This window comes from Zootoca vivipara, chromosome 8 (genome assembly GCF_963506605.1).
Source record: "Zootoca vivipara chromosome 8, rZooViv1.1, whole genome shotgun sequence".
Lineage (NCBI taxonomy): Eukaryota > Metazoa > Chordata > Lepidosauria > Squamata > Lacertidae > Zootoca > Zootoca vivipara.
Window position 1 is genome coordinate 6,013,176 of NC_083283.1, and position 15,666 is coordinate 6,028,841.

Sequence of the window (15,666 nt, forward strand, 5' to 3'; positions counted from 1 at the left end):
TTGTGGGTAAGAGGCTGAGGCTGTAAAAGCTTGCCTTTTGCAGTATCAGCTAGCTTTGGTAGTACTGTGGATATGAGGGAAATGTGATGAAGTGATGTAAAGAATGGCAAGAGAGAGGCCAGCTACAGGGTGCTTTAGTAATGGTGTCTTAGAAGGCAGAGATACCTTCACAGAGGAAGGAGGAGAGATCAAGGAATGCAGGGAATAACTGTAGCATTGCTCAGACTGTAATTTCACACTCTGTTTTGAGACAGGATGGCTGCAGTTCAAAAGAGCAATAAACCTGTAACCTTCCTACCTTGGTCAAGTTTAGTGTTGGAATACAAGGTTGTGGGGGCATGGAATTGGGGCATGAATTGAGGGGCCATCAATACTTTTGTAATGCCCCCCCCCCTGCTCAAAGGGCCTATCCTGGGCCTTTGTTAGCTCCAGAAACCAGAAATGTATTTGCATTATGAACAGCTTTACTGCCATTAACCCTCTTTTTTGAACAGGACATGTTCATTGTTTTGCAGAGAACAAATGCTTCAGATTATTAAGCTAGTGTTTTCCTGATGTGCTTCTATACGTATCCTCCGGCAGGCAACCTTTCTCAACCGTGGGTGCCCATATGTTGTTAAACTACAACTCCCATCATGCTTGATCACTAGTCCTGCTAGCCAGGGATTATGGGGGTTGTAGTCCAACAGCATCTGGAAACCCAGTGTTGAGAGAGACTCCCCTAAGGTGTATAAACATGTATCTTAATACAATACAAAATTCTGTAAAAGTAAAGGGACCCCTGACCATTGGGTCCAGTCGCGGACGACTCTGGGGTTGCGGCGCTCATCTCGGTTTACTGGCCGAGGGAGCCGGCGCACAGCTTCCGGGTCATGTGGCCAGCATGACTAATCTGCTTCTGGCGAACCAGAGCAGCACACAGAAACGCCGTTTACCTTCCCGCCGGACTGGTACCTATTTATCTACTTGCACTTGGATGTGCTTTCAGATTGCTAGGTTGGCAGGAGCAGGGACTAGGCAATGGGAGCTCACCCCGTCGCAGGGATTCAAATCACCAACCTTCTGATCGACAAGCCCTAGGCTCAGTGGTTTAACCCACAGCCCCTCAAAATACAACTTCAAAACAAATATTAACAAATGATTAAAAGCTTGGTGAAATAATAATGCATAATTCAACTTGAATCTATCTCACATAAATTTTGTGAGGATAGAGTGCAAGAGTACCATGTGTGCCACCTTGGATTCCTCTGGGGGAAAGCTTGGGATGCCAAAGTGATGAGTATGAGTTTTCTGAGCAGGCATTAATATTACGTCACAAGCTTTTGTTTTTTGTTTTAAATCAATTGAGTGATTGTTGCTTACCATAAAATACAACAACTGGTGGAATGTGGTAATGATGCTTAACATATAGTGTATGTCGAATGGATAGAGCATGTCACATAAATAATTTTGGTAATCCTTACAACTGCTCTGTAACATAGCTTAATATTATCCCCATCTTGCAATGTGAGTGAAGCACTGAGGCTTGGAGAATAGTGGCTTGTCTAAAGGCCACCTAGGGAGGGTTGGGGAACATGGAGGGTAACTGGATGGAGTGAAGGAAGGAGAAGCAGCAAGAATGGAATTCATATGAATAACTTTGTGTGGTGCTCTGGATTAGGAAAATTGATCAATGCTTCTCTGAAGTCTGCTCATAAAGGAAAAATGATTGCAGCCTCAGAGGAGTAGATCTGCTATATTTATCATTCATGCAAGTTATTTAAGGAAGCATGTGGTGTCTTAGTTCAGTTTTTTTCTTCACCTTTTCTATAAACCAAAAAGTGAGACACTTTGACTTCATTTGATTAAGGAGAAATTTATTCCGTAGCTTTGAGATTTTGTATTGCTATCAGTGACAGTAAAGCTGATGCCAATGTCTAGATCAGGCTTCCTCAACCTCGGCCCTCAATATGTTTTTGTCCTACAACTCCCATGATCCCTAGCTAGCAGACCAGGGGGCAGAGATGATGGGAATTGTATTCTCAAAACCGCCGAGGTTGAGGAAGCCTGGTCTAGATCTTAACCCATTAAAACCCTTACCTAAAAAACAAATGTCTGAGATCCCCTTTTTCTTGACCCCAGTCCAGCACCCTTTCAATCCACTTCCTTCATTCTTAATGAATTGTACATGTCATGCTGTGGTGGGTCATGGTCAATATTTGTTTGAATGGTTTTTATTTACTTTTTAATATTTTTAGGTCTTTCTTTGTGTTTCATTTGTGTATTCCTTATTTATTGTAAGCTCTGCCAAGAGAACTTCATTACAAATGTTATACATACTGGTAAATAAATAAATAAATGCTGTAAATTGAAGATTTTAAATTTCAATGAACCACATATATAGTAGGGAGAGCCTTGTAATTAAATTCTTTTCAAGGTGTAAGAAGCATTCTGTTTACCAGTTGCATTTTTTTAGTGTGTGGATTCCATCTGCTTTTCTTTCTAGATATTTGGTCTTCCCTGTAGTATGTATGGTTGTCAAAAAGGAGCCTTTTGGAGCCTCATAGAGAGGTGAGAGGGTAAAGTTCTGAATGTATGAAGGATTAAGGAACTTCAGGTTATCACTTGCTGCCTGGAATGCAAGGGAAATGGTTCTTTTTCAGAGGTGCTTCTGGAATTAAGGGTATTACCTTTCCAGAGGTCTGATAATCTGTGCTGAAGGGGGAATATAAAAAACAGCTCTCAGTTAAAACGTGTGAGAGGAAAGATTCAGTTCATAAAGTGAGACACTAACCTTGATGTTTGGCTTGTATGAAGACAAAATATAAGGTGGCAGTTGCATCTTCGTGTGCATGTAACTTACTCAGGTCAGACATAACATTCAACTATAGCTTAGTGTTATGAGAATGAACATGGGTGATCTACAGGTTTGGGTTCTCCGTTCTCGTTCACATATGGGGGAGGATGTTTTAAAGCTTCTGGATGTGGTTTCAGACAAACCACCGTCTTCCATTTCCTCTGAGTGGATGAAACACTGGTTTGTTCAAACCACAATTGGTTTAATCAGACCAGGATATTACACCACATTTTGGTTCTAGAGGCTCATAATTGTGTAAAACAGGCATCCCCAAACTTCGGCCCTCCAGATGTTTTGGACTACAATTCCCATCATCCCTGACCACTGGTCCTCTTAACTAGGGATCATGGGAGTTGTAGCCCAAAACATCTGGAGGGCCGCAGTTTGGGGATGCCTGGTGTAAAAGAAAACATTTCAATATGTGCAGCTTTCCCTACCTGATAAGCTTTTAACTAATATTATGGACAAATATAGGGACATGGGTGGCACTGTGGGTTAAACCACAAAACCTAGGGCTTACCGATCACAAAGTCGGCAGTTTGAATCCCTGCGATGGGGTGAGCTCCCATTGCTCGGTCCCTGCTCCTGCCAACCTAGCAGTTCGAAAGCATGAAGTGCAAGTAGATAAATAGGTACCGCTCCGGCAGGAACGTAAACAGTGTTTCTGTGTGCTGCTCTGGTTCACCAGGAGCGGATTAGTCATGCTGACCACATGACCCAGAAGCTGTACGCCGGCTCCCTCGGCCAGTAAAGCGAGATGAGTCGTCCGCGACTGGACCTAATGGTCAGGGGTTACCTTTATCTATGGGCAAATATACGAAACTGCCTTATACTGAGTCACTGGCCAGTCTCGTCCAGTACTGTCTACTTTGGCTGCCAAAAGTTGTCCAAGGTATATGAGTCCTCTCATTCTTTTGCATCTGGTCATCTTATAGATGCCTTATATTTTGTGCGGTAGTAGAAACTACTGTGCCTATACTGCTGCACTTGTTCTGTTCTTGAAAATTGATGCTGAGAGGATTTTTGTTCATTGTTCATCCTACTTTCCTGCCCTGACTATAAGCATAAGGAGATGTCATTTTATGTTGGGGACTCTTTAGACTTTGAAGGAGCTTTGGTCATTATGCTTGAGCAGTGGGGCAGAACTAATGGTTCAATTGTGCTCTAATTTTTTATTTTAAACTGTATTGGAACCTAGTTTTCTAAGTTCTTTTCAAAAGGGCTGAACAGAGCTTGTTGTAGACATGTCCAGCTGTTCTTGTTGTGAAACTAGTAGCAGTGACGTGCACCAAGAACAATGTGCACATGTTTCCCATGTATTTGTTGCAGGTATTAGGTGTCTGCTTCAAGTTCCAAGGAATGCCTCCTTTTGCGTCCCTGTGGATTGCTCTCACAGGCAGGCATGGGAGCAGGATCTCAGACACAGATCATAAATTAGGTGTTAGCAGGTTAGTATAATGAATATGATCCTTCATGTAACCTCGTCCCAAACTGCTGAGGACTTTAAAGATCATGACTAGTGCTTTGAAATTAAACCCAGAAATGCACTGGCAACCAGTGCAATATGTTACAACCCCAACCCACCTCCAGACATCAGTTCAGCATTTCACACAGCCTTCTGGAGCAAATAGGTGGAAAAGAGGAGTAGAGCTGTACAGTATGTCATCCACATGTTGATGACATTATTGTTAAATTTGGAACTATTCCTTTTTAAAAAAAAAGAAAAAAAGAAAAAACTTCATGAAAATTAACTTGGATGCTGAATGCTAGCCTCATTTAACAAAAATGAAATAAGAAGAAACATACAAAAAACCCACATCCCACTCTTTTTCTATGGTGTTCCCAATATACACAGTTTTACTTAAATGTGTGGTTCCTCGGAATGTAACCCCCGCATCAATGGGTAGCTGCCTGTACCTGACATCTCCATTTCAGTTAAGCAGAGCACAGTTTGCAGCCACATCCAATGTAGTGGCACAGGCAGCCATATTTGCTATGCTGGCTATGAGCTTGACTATGACTCGGAACAATATTGGTTTAGCAGTGGAGTTGGTCATGCTTGCTTGCACTTAAATGGAAATCGATATGCTGCTTCCTGACTTGGTGGTTTTGAAAAGCTACGCAAAACAGTATTCTTCAGGGCTAAAGGAGTAATTAATTAATAAAACAGAACACCTGTGTATATCACAACCTGCTCCATGTTAAATAGAAAGCATTTTCACATTCTGGGAAGGACTCATGAGCCCAGGCACATTGTGGGAGAATGCATTTGGCTAGTAAACAAAGCTGTTTAAATCCAGCAGTTGCTAAAACACTTTCTTGGTTTGTGTGTCACTGTGTGAGTGGAAGAGGCAAAATATATATACCACGTTCTGTGTTGTTTGCTGCAATGTGTGTATGTATAAATAGCCAGTTTATCATTGATATTCTGTGCGCCTGTGTGTGTGTGCTGAAGGAAACAGAATCTGTTTTCAGTTAACCTTTTGTGGTTGGAGTATAATATGCGCAGAACACCCGTATGTATTGACCTTTGCTGAATGCTAGCTTCAAGACGTTTTAAACAATGGCCATACTTGGTGTATAATTTGGGTCACCTTTTTTCATCCATTGTGTGTGCGTGTCTATGTGTGTTTTGAGGTATCTTTTCCATTTTTCTAGTAATCCTTTCTTGTAGATAAATTTTGAGAATATTTTAGAACATACACAGTTTACAGTACTTGGAAAGTATGAAGTTTGTAATTGGGTTGTCTTTAAATGAAAGATGATTAGAGGTTACATCTCATTGTTTAGTGCAACCCCTCCCCCCTCCCCCAATTATTCTTGTTTCATCAGAATAGCTATTTAAAATCAAATGTCAGTGTAGGTAGATAGGATGCCAGAGGCATGGATTTAAAGCTAAACTGGTTGCAGGAGCGGATCTACAGCTATGACCTGGGTCAGGCTTGATTTGCAGCTTAGTCAGTTTTAGAATCTGCTGTCAGTTTTGTAAACAGGAATCTGCTGGCTGAACTGAACAGAAGGGTGAGATTAGCATATTAATAAGGTTGTTGCTAATCGCCTCGCCTCCCTCCCCTCTCCCTCTCTTCCTCCTCCGCCTCTCCTGAATGAATCTAGGAATACAGACGCACACAGTCACATTGCTGGCTGGTTGCATTCTGTTTGGTAGCTTGTCCAGGGAAAAGGATGATCTGTGCTTTAAATTGTTGAGGCATGCGAAGACTCCGAAACTGAAATGCATTCTTCACGCTGTCGGAATATATTACTTGAGCAGCACTAAGGAATGGGGTGGTGTGGAGGTGGGTCTTTTCTTGCTTCTACCTTTGCAGTCAAACCTGAAAGACGCTAAATGTAAGGAAGGTTAGTAGTTGATTTTTCCTGCTTGTGACTACACTCAAGCGGCTGGCTTCCCAGCCCCCCTGCGGGAGCAAATACTACTGGAGACCTGAATTGGAACATTGTATGCTGGAGCCTGGTGTGATCTCTATACGATTGTGTGTATGTTGTTCTTGGAATTGGCAGGGCAACAGGCCCCGAAACAAGCAGGTGTCATCTATATGGAGAAAAGCGGCTGTAGTCCATTCCCAATATGCTGGGCTAAAGGTACACCAAACTTAAATATTATATATTTTCTGACTTTTGATTCATTCATCAAAATCAAAGGGGGAAATTAAGTTGGTTGTTAGAGAAGGACTGGCATGAAATTGAAAACACAGTGGCTGTATTCTGGCCATGTAATTTTGATGTGGAAGCAGTCAGCTGTGGTGTTTTACCTGACAACCATAAACATTTTACTCTGTAAAGGCAGGGAAACAAATGGTATGGGCATTATTGGTTTTGAATAGTCAGTACTTTTCAGTTTTGATGATCTATTTGAAATGGAGAATTCATCTACTTCAGTTGCCTGCATGTTTTTTATTTATTTAAATCTTTTATCAAATGTTATTAATTATATTTCAGGATAGATTATGCAAATTTAGACTAATTTTCGGTGGCTAAAACAGGGTGGAAATTTGATGAGTGTGAACAGGATAGAATTTTTATGCAGAACTGCTGCATAGTTACCTTTTAAAAAAGCTGTGGTAAACGTGACAGGGAAGTGCTTTATAGCTGGCACAGTCAGACAGGATCTGACTTGAAATTCAGGTTGAGCAATAAAACAGTTCCAAGTATAGAACTCTCCCTACTGGGTGTATTTTTAGTGGGTTTTAAAGGCAGCAACATTATTTGCACCCTTGCCCTTTTAGTGCACTGTCCTGTAAGGTCCAGCTGCCTGTACTGTACAGTTTAAGGTAAAATTATAAAGGACAAAATAGCCCTCCCCCCACAAAAAGGTTTAATTTTGTAATGAAAAGTAGTGCAAGATGACCTCTTTCTTTATGGTGGTAGTGATGTGATTCACCTGAACAAGTGACCTATAGTATCCAGCTGGGCTATGACCCTGCTCCCTGCCAAAGGGTAGCAGGAGTATTGCAATGCTCAGTTCATTACACGACTGGAGGCAGTTTGTGACCGCTACTCTGTGAAGGAAGGTTTTTAATCTGCTGTCACATAATGAGTTGTCAGCTGTGCCATAGCTTATGGTGGAGCACTGAATCTGGTTTTAACCTCGTGACGTCTCCTGTCCAAGATAGCAGATCTGAGAGACAGCTACCTGAGAACTTGGTTTTCCATTGCCAGTCAATGTGTCTTACTTACCCTCCTTTTCCTCAGAGAAGTTGCATATATTCTCCTCCCCCCCCCTTTACCCCACAAAGGTGTTGTGAAGAATGATTATTATGAGAGATTTTAATCCAGGCCTCCTGAGTCCTATGCCACACTTGCTGTCATGGGTAGCAGATTGTTTTATTTTATCAGGGGTAGCCATCCCCCTCCAGTTGTTGGGGATTCCCATCAGCCTCAGCCAGCATCGTCAGTGTTTGAGAGTTCAGAGCCCAAGGACAGGTGGAGGGTGCCATGTTGGGTTAGATGAACCACTGATTGGACAGTATATATGACAGCTTCTTAGGTACTTATCTCCAAACTAGTTGTGAAACCTTCCCAGTGAAATATAAGTCCAAAATTCTTGAATAGTTTCCTCTGGATACGTGCAATGCATTTCCTTGGAATTTTCTTTAGAATTCTCCTACTATGTGCACCTTCGTCTTAGTGAGCTGTAAACATAAAGTGAAGCACAGCATTTTTGTTACTTTTGGATCCCAACTCAATATTTCCTGTTTTATGAAGGGCATATTTGTTAAGTTAAATAAGGCAATGGTAACTTACAATTTTGAAGGCACAAATACACTGAATGCTGTTCGCTTATATAAAATTAATGCTACATGTATTTTTGATGAGATTTTTTAAAAATAGTTTCACATAAAGGATACACTTGGAGCCTTGTGTCAGGCTTACATTAGAATGTAGGGATATTCAGTTAGATTACAGAGGAGTTAGTCCCTTAGCTGCTTTTATATATTCTTCATCTGTTGAATAAAACTCAAGGGTAAAGATGCTGCTCTTCATGTCTGCAATGTCTAGTTTAATATCAAACCTTCTAAATTTTATCAGTACTGGATACTTCAGGGATAATATCCAGGAAGCCATAGGATACTTACAGAGTTACATAAGTCTCGCAGGCACTTTGCAAGTTATAGGTATCAGATACCCTGAAGCCAGACATTGATGGGCCTAGACACTGTTTAGGATAAGAAGAATACAGATTATTAGTCCTATTCTTTACTATCATTGTGATCTCATTTCAGAGTAACTTTGTAACTGTTAACTCAACTTTTAACTGAAGCAGTGGACATGGTTAACTTCAAGCCATTCTGTCCAGGTGTTGGTAGACAATGTGTGTCTTAGGGACGGGGACGGGATGACATACACACATACAAGCTCTCTGTTTGAACTCTCCATGTGTCTTAAAGGGACCCCTGACTGTTAGGTTCAGTCACGGACGACTCTGGGGTTGCGGCGGTCACGTCACTCTACAGGCTGAGGGAGCCGGCGTTTGTCCTCAGACAGCTTCCAGGTCATGTAGCCAGCATGACTAAGCTGCTTCTGGCAAACCAGAGTAGCACACGGAAACGCCATTTACCTTCCCACCGGAGCGGTACGTATTTATCTACTTGCACTTTGACATGCTCTCGAACTGCTAGGTTGGCAGGTGCAGGGACTGAGCAACAGGAGCTCACTCCGTCGTGGGGATTCGAACCGCCGACCTTCTGATCAGCAAGCCCTAGGCTCCGTGGTTTAGACCACCCTTTAATTAATACACTGTTCAGCTGACATCCAATTACTCCTTACTACCCATGTTTGTGGATCTAGACATACCTTATGACTTCATACACCTGCTGACGTCTTATAAGTAAGAAGAAAATTAGTTTTCTACTTCAAAATGTGCATGGAAGTATTTATTGGGCAATTTTTACCTCTCTAAAATATGTTGGACAGGGATCTACATTTTTTGGCCACCAGCTTGTTTCCAGTTGGCTGGAGGCAAGCACTTTTGCCCAACAGCCAAGAATTCCCACCAAACTTACTGGAGGGGAAGGTAGATAAGAAGCATTCCAGATTCAGTTTGACCCCACCCCCATTCCGTTACCTGAGGGAAACATAAGTGGTGAAAATTGCAGGCTTTAGGCAGTGCACAGTTTCCTTTCCCCAGTTCTCTCACATGCAGAAAAGACTGGGCAAGGAGAGTGAAAGTTTCAGCGGATGCTGGGAAATGGGGCTCAGAGCTTTCCTCTGAACCTTTGACCTGGGGAGAGGGTGGGAATTAATCCAGGCTGAGCCTGAGTCACTTCTCTGTTTCAAAGGAGGAAGGTCTGTTGCTCATTACTCTCACCAGTGTGGGCAGTTGCACACTTGTCATGGAGAGCATGGCAAGTGTTTGGAGACAAGTAAGTGGAGGTTTGGAAGGATTGCACCAGAACTGGGGGAGCCCAGCAGATGTGTTAGACTGAGGTTGCTCTTCTGGTCTAGAGCTGTTTGTTTCCCAATTCCTCTTCAGGAGAACTGGTGCAGTGTGCCTCCTTGCTTGCATATATTTCCTCAGGGTCATTCTTGCTGCCTTGTTCCTGTGGCTAGGCTCCAGTTTCCCACCTTTGAAAGTAGAAATGTGTCCTTGGCCTTTGAATGGCTAAGGTTGGATTCACATGTGTTAGTAACATGTCAGAGTTCATGGTCTTCATTCTTTTTTTCTGAGGCAGTCATTCTGCCTCTCACTTCCCTCCCGCCCCCCAAATGTAGACAAGTGAACATAAGAACTGGATCAGATCAAAGGCTCATCTACTCCATCATTGTGTTTCCCCATTGACCAAACAGACGACTCTCTCCTGCTGTGAGTGCCCACAGGCCCTGTCCCTGCCTCCTTCCACCTGGTCTAGGGCGGGGCCTGGAAGGCCTCATAAAGGACTGCTGCCGCTGCTCTGCTGCTGGTGCTGCCCAGGACTCTCTCCTGCTGTGAGTGCCCACAGGCCCTGTCCCTGCCTCTTTCCACCTGGTCTAGGGCGGGGCCTGGAAGGCCTCATAAAGGACTGCTGCCGCTGCTCTGCTGCTGGTGCTGCCCAGGACTCTCTCCTGCTGTGAGTGCCCACAGGCCCTGTCCCTACCTCTCTCCACCTGGTCTAGGGCGGGGCCTGGAAGGCCTCATAAAGGACTGCTGCCGCTGCTCTGCTGCTGGTGCTGCCCAGGACTCTCTCCTGCTGTGAGTGCCCACAGGCCCTGTCCCTGCCTCCTTCCACCTGGTCTAGGGCGGGGCCTGGAAAGCCTCATAAAGGACTGCTGCCGCTGCTCTGCTGCTGGTGCTGCCCAGGACTCTCTCCTGCTGTGAGTGCCCACAGGCCCTGTCCCTGCCTCCTTCCACCTGGTCTAGGGCGGGGCCTGGAAGGCCTCATAAAGGACTGCTGCCGCTGCTCTGCTGCTGGTGCTGCCCAGGACTCTCTCCTGCTGTGAGTGCCCACAGGCCCTGTCCCTGCCTCTTTCCACCTGGTCTAGGGCGGGGCCTGGAAGGCCTCATAAAGGACTGCTGCCGCTGCTCTGCTGCTGGTGCTGCCCAGGACTCTCTCCTGCTGTGAGTGCCCACAGGCCCTGTCCCTACCTCTCTCCACCTGGTTTAGGGCGGGGCCTGGAAGGCCTCATAAAGGACTGCTGCCGCTGCTCTGCTGCTGGTGCTGCCCAGGACTCTCTCCTGCTGTGAGTGCCCACAGGCCCTGTCCCTGCCTCCTTCCACCTGGTCTAGGGCGGGGCCTGGAAGGCCTCATAAAGGACTGCTGCCGCTGCTCTGCTGCTGGTGCTGCCCAGGACTCTCTCCTGCTGTGAGTGCCCACAGGCCCTGTCCCTGCCTCCTTCCACCTGGTTTAGGGCGGGGCCTGGAAGGCCTCATAAAGGACTGCTGCCGCCGCTCTGCTGCTGGTGCTGCCCAGGGGAACTTGAAACAGCACAGAGTCCTTTTTAAAATGCTTTTTAAAGAATTTTTAATGTTTTTATCTTCTTTGGGGTGGTAGGTGGGAGGGATTTTTAGTTGGGTGTGGGAATCTGTTAAATTTTAGTGTATTTGTAATTTTTATTGTTTTTGGTTTTATTGTTTTATTGTGTTTGGGGTGGTAGGTGGGAGGGATTTTTAGTTGGGGGTGGGAATCTGTTAAATTTTAGTGTATTTGTAATTTTTATTGTTTTTGGTTTTATTGTTTTATTGTCTTTTTTGTGTTCTTCTTTTGTTGAGTTCTTTGCTGTTTTTTACAGAGGTTTTATTTTGTTTTTAAGGGGAGGGGTCAGGGCTGCCCGGGAGGGGGTCCCAGCAAGCAAAATGGCTGGGGCAGATTCCACAGGGGTGTGTGCACTGGAACAACCGATCTCAGTGGTCACGGGTAGGAGGAGGAGTTACGCTAAGACCAGACCATGTCATTACCGAGGAGGCAGACTTAGTCGTTGTCTGAGGACTATCCCTGCCTCCAGGTCTGGTCCTGACCGGACGGATATTGGAATCAGCAAGGGATACCCACATGACCTGAAGGTGCTGCTGTGCAATGCCAGGTCGATGATGAATAAGACCACCGCCATTCACGACCTGATTGTGGATGGAGGATTTGACCTGGCATGTGTGACAGAGACCTGGTTGGAGGAAGCCGATGGGCCCGTTCTTGGCGCTGCTTGCCCACCAGGTTTCTCTTATGCACAGCAACCCAGGCCATCTGGGCGGGGAGGGGGGGTTGCAGTGATTTTTAGGAAGTCATTAGTTTGCACCAGGCGTCCTATTGGGAAGACCCAGTTCTCTGAGTGCATGTTCTGGAAGTTGGGCAATAGAGGCAGTACAGGATTCCTTTTGGTGTACCGACCTCCCCGCTGCACCAAGGATTCCCTGCCCGAGCTGCTTCAGGTCGTGTCGGATGTGCTCCTGGAGACACCTAGCTTGGTTGTCTTAGGGGATTTTAACATCCATGCCGACACGACCTTACAAGGAGCCGCTCGGGACTTCGTGGAAAGCATGGCCACCATGGGGCTGTCCCTGAATAAGTCTGGCCCAACTCATAGCCGCGGACATGCCTTGGACTTGGTGTTTACCTCTATGGATGTTGGTGATCTGACATTAAGTAAAAGCGAAACAAAAGAAGTGCCATGGTCAGATCACTTTCTGGTGCAACTGGACTTCTCCGCAACCCTTTCCCTCTGCAGGGAGGTGGGACCGATTCGGATGGTCCGCCCCCGCTACTTAATGGATCCAATTGGCTTCCAAAGAGTGGTAGGGGATGTTTTATCCCATGTCGATGGCCTTTCAGCTGATTCCCTGGTGGCCCGCTGGAATGCGGAGTTAACCAGCGCTATTGACTGTCTGGCTCCGAAGCGCCCTCTCAGATTGCATGGAGCCCGGACAGCCCCGTGGTTTTCCCCGGCGCTGAGGGCAATGAAACAGTCGTTGAGACGGCTAGAGCGCCGGTGGCGGAAAACTCATTTTGAATCAGACCGGACACGGGCTAGAGCTCAACTTCGAGCCTACCAAGTGGCAATGGCGACGGCGAAGAGGACCTTCTTCACCGTCTCCATCGCATCTGCAGAAAACAGCAGCAGGAGACTCTTCCAGGTGGTTCGCAATTTAGCGGAACCACCTGCTCCATCCGGGCCCAGTACGGGCCACATGATCTCCTGCAATGATTTTGCAAAGTTTTTTGCAGATAAAGTCGCTCAGATTCGGGAAGAGGTAGACTCCACCGTGGGAGCAGGGCCGGGGCGGGGGAGTGCTAGAGTCCTGTCTAGTCAAGTTTTGTGGGATCAATTTCAATCTGTTACCTCCGAGGATGTGGACAGGCTGCTTAGACGAATGAAACCAACCACCTGTCTCCTTGATCCTTGCCCATCCTGGCTTATAAAAGCTAGCCAGGAAGGGCTGGGCGATGGGCTTCGCGGGTTGGTAAATGCTTCTCTCCATGAGGGAGCCTTCCCAGACCCGCTGAAAGAGGCGGTTATTAAACCGCTTCTTAAAAAACCATCTTTAGATCCGGCCAATATGGCCAACTATCGCCCAGTCTCAAATCTTCCATTCTTGGGCAAGGTGATTGAGCGAGTGGTTGCGGAACAACTCCAGGCACGCCTGGAAGAAGCGGACCATTTGGATCCCTTCCAGTCAGGATTCAGGCCTCATCATGGGACTGAAACTGCCTTGGTCGCACTGGTCGATGATCTCCGGCGGGCTAGGGACAAAGGTAAGAGCTGTTTCCTTGTTCTGCTGGATCTCTCAGCGGCTTTTGACACCATCGACCATAACATCCTTCTGGACCGTCTAGAGGGCTTGGGAGCTGGGGGCACTGTCATGCAGTGGTTCCGCTCCTTCCTCCTGGGCCGTGTTCAGAAAGTGGTGGTGGGGGATGAGTGTTCAGACCCCTGGGCGCTCACTTGTGGGGTGCCTCAGGGTTCTGTCCTCTCCCCCATGCTTTTTAACATCTATATGCAGCCACTGGGAGAGATCATCAGGGGGTTTGGGCTGGGTGTCCATCAGTATGCTGATGATACCCAGCTCTACCTCTCTTTTAAATCAGAACCAGTGAAGGCGGTGAAGGTCCTGTGTGAGTGCTTGGAGGCGGTTGGAGGATGGATGGCGGCTAACAGATTGAGATTGAATCCTGACAAGACAGAAGTACTGTTTGTGGGGGACAGGAGGCGGGCGGGTGTGGAGGACTCCCTGGTCCTGAATGGGGTAACTGTGCCCCTGAAAGACCAGGTGCGCAGCCTGGGAGTCATTTTAGACTCACAGCTGTCCATGGAGGCACAGGTCAACTCCGTGTCCAGGGCAGCTGTTTATCAGCTCCATCTGGTACGCAGGCTGAGTCCCTACCTGCCCACTGACTGTCTCTCCAGAGTGGTGCATGCTCTAGTTATCTCTCGCTTGGACTACTGCAATGCGCTCTACGTGGGGCTACCTTTGAAGGTGACCCGGAAACTACAACTAATCCAGAATGCGGCAGCTAGACTGGTGACTGGGAGCGGCCGCCGAGATCACATAACACCGGTCCTAAAAGACCTACATTGGCTCCCAGTACGTTTCCGAGCACAATTCAAAGTGTTGGTGTTGACCTTTAAAGCCCTAAACGGCCTCGGTCCGGTATACCTGAAGGAGCGTCTCCACCCCCATCGTTCTGCCCGGACACTGAGGTCCAGCTCCGAGGGCCTTCTGGCGGTTCCCTCATTACGAGAAGCCAAGTTACAGGGAACCAGGCAGAGGGCCTTCTCGGTAGTGGCACCCACCCTGTGGAATGCCCTCCCACTAGAGGTCAAAGAGAACAATTACCAGACCTTTAGAAGGCATCTCAAGGCAGCCCTGTTTAGGGAAGCTTTTAATGTTTGATGGATTTCTGTATTTTAGAATTTCTGTTTTTTTTTGGAAGCCGCCCAGAGTGGCTGGGGGAACCCGGCCAGATGGGCGGGGTATAAATAATAAATTATTATTATTATTATTATTATTGCCCACTTACATTCCCTTATGGTATTCGTCATCGTGACTAGTATCCATTCCTAGCCTTATGCTTCATGAATTTGTCCAAATGCCTTTTAAAGCTGTCCCAAGTTTGTGGCCATTACTGTATCTTGTGGGAGTAAATTCCAGTGTTTAACTGTACATTGTGTGAAGAAGTGTTTCCTTTGGGCTGTCCTGAAGCATGCAGTTTCATTGAAGCATGTAGTTTCATTAAGTTACTGTGAATTGTGTGTTATGAGAGGTGTGGGTGGGGAAAACCTCCCCTGAAACACTTTCTCCAGATCATTTCTAGCATGTTTCCTGCTTCTTTTTCAAACTAAAAAGCACCAAATGCACCAAACCTTTCTGCATAGGGGAACTGCTCAGACCCTAGATAATTTTAGTTTCCCTTTTCTGAATCTTTCCATAGCTGCCAAGTTTTCCCTTTTCTCGCGAGGAAGCCTATTCAGCATAAGGGAAAGTCCCTTAAAATAAGGGATAACTTGGCAGCTATGTCTTTCCTAGCTTTACAATAGAGGTGTGTTGATGAGGGGATATTTTTAAATTTCTGGTAACTTACAGAGCAGTGGTGGCTGAAGAGATGCCTTGTGGATGGATGTTTCTGGACTGCAACTCACATCGTTCCTGGCCATTGGCCGTACTGGCTGTGTCTGATGGGAGTTGCATTTGGATGTGGGTAAGAAACGACTAACTTGGCGTAAAACCTGCAAATAATCCCTTACTGGTTTATTATGGCATAAACTGACTTAGATAAGAATATACTTCAGCAAATATATATATATATATATTGCATTGTACATCCTGCCAAGCACATATCAACACAAGAGACAAATAACTATTTTAAAGGTTGTGTGTGTGTGTGAAGTAATTATTTCTGAAATAG

The 15,666-nt window shown here is 45.9% G+C and overlaps 1 protein-coding gene across 13 annotated transcripts in view; it reads left to right on the forward strand.

Moving 5' to 3' along the window:
- PTK2 (protein tyrosine kinase 2) overlaps positions 1 to 15,666 on the forward strand; it is a 199,157-nt gene that overhangs the window by 58,718 nt on the left and 124,773 nt on the right. For 8 of the 13 annotated variants that reach the window (XM_035125328.2, XM_060277583.1, XM_035125330.2 and 5 more), the window contains exon 1: positions 6,139 to 6,436. The exons of 4 other annotated variants lie outside the window; for them this stretch is intronic. In XM_035125328.2, coding sequence (XP_034981219.2) covers positions 6,334 to 6,436 — 103 coding nt within the window. In that variant the 5' untranslated portion in view covers positions 6,139 to 6,333. One more of the 13 variants, XM_060277578.1, reaches the window with a different exon arrangement.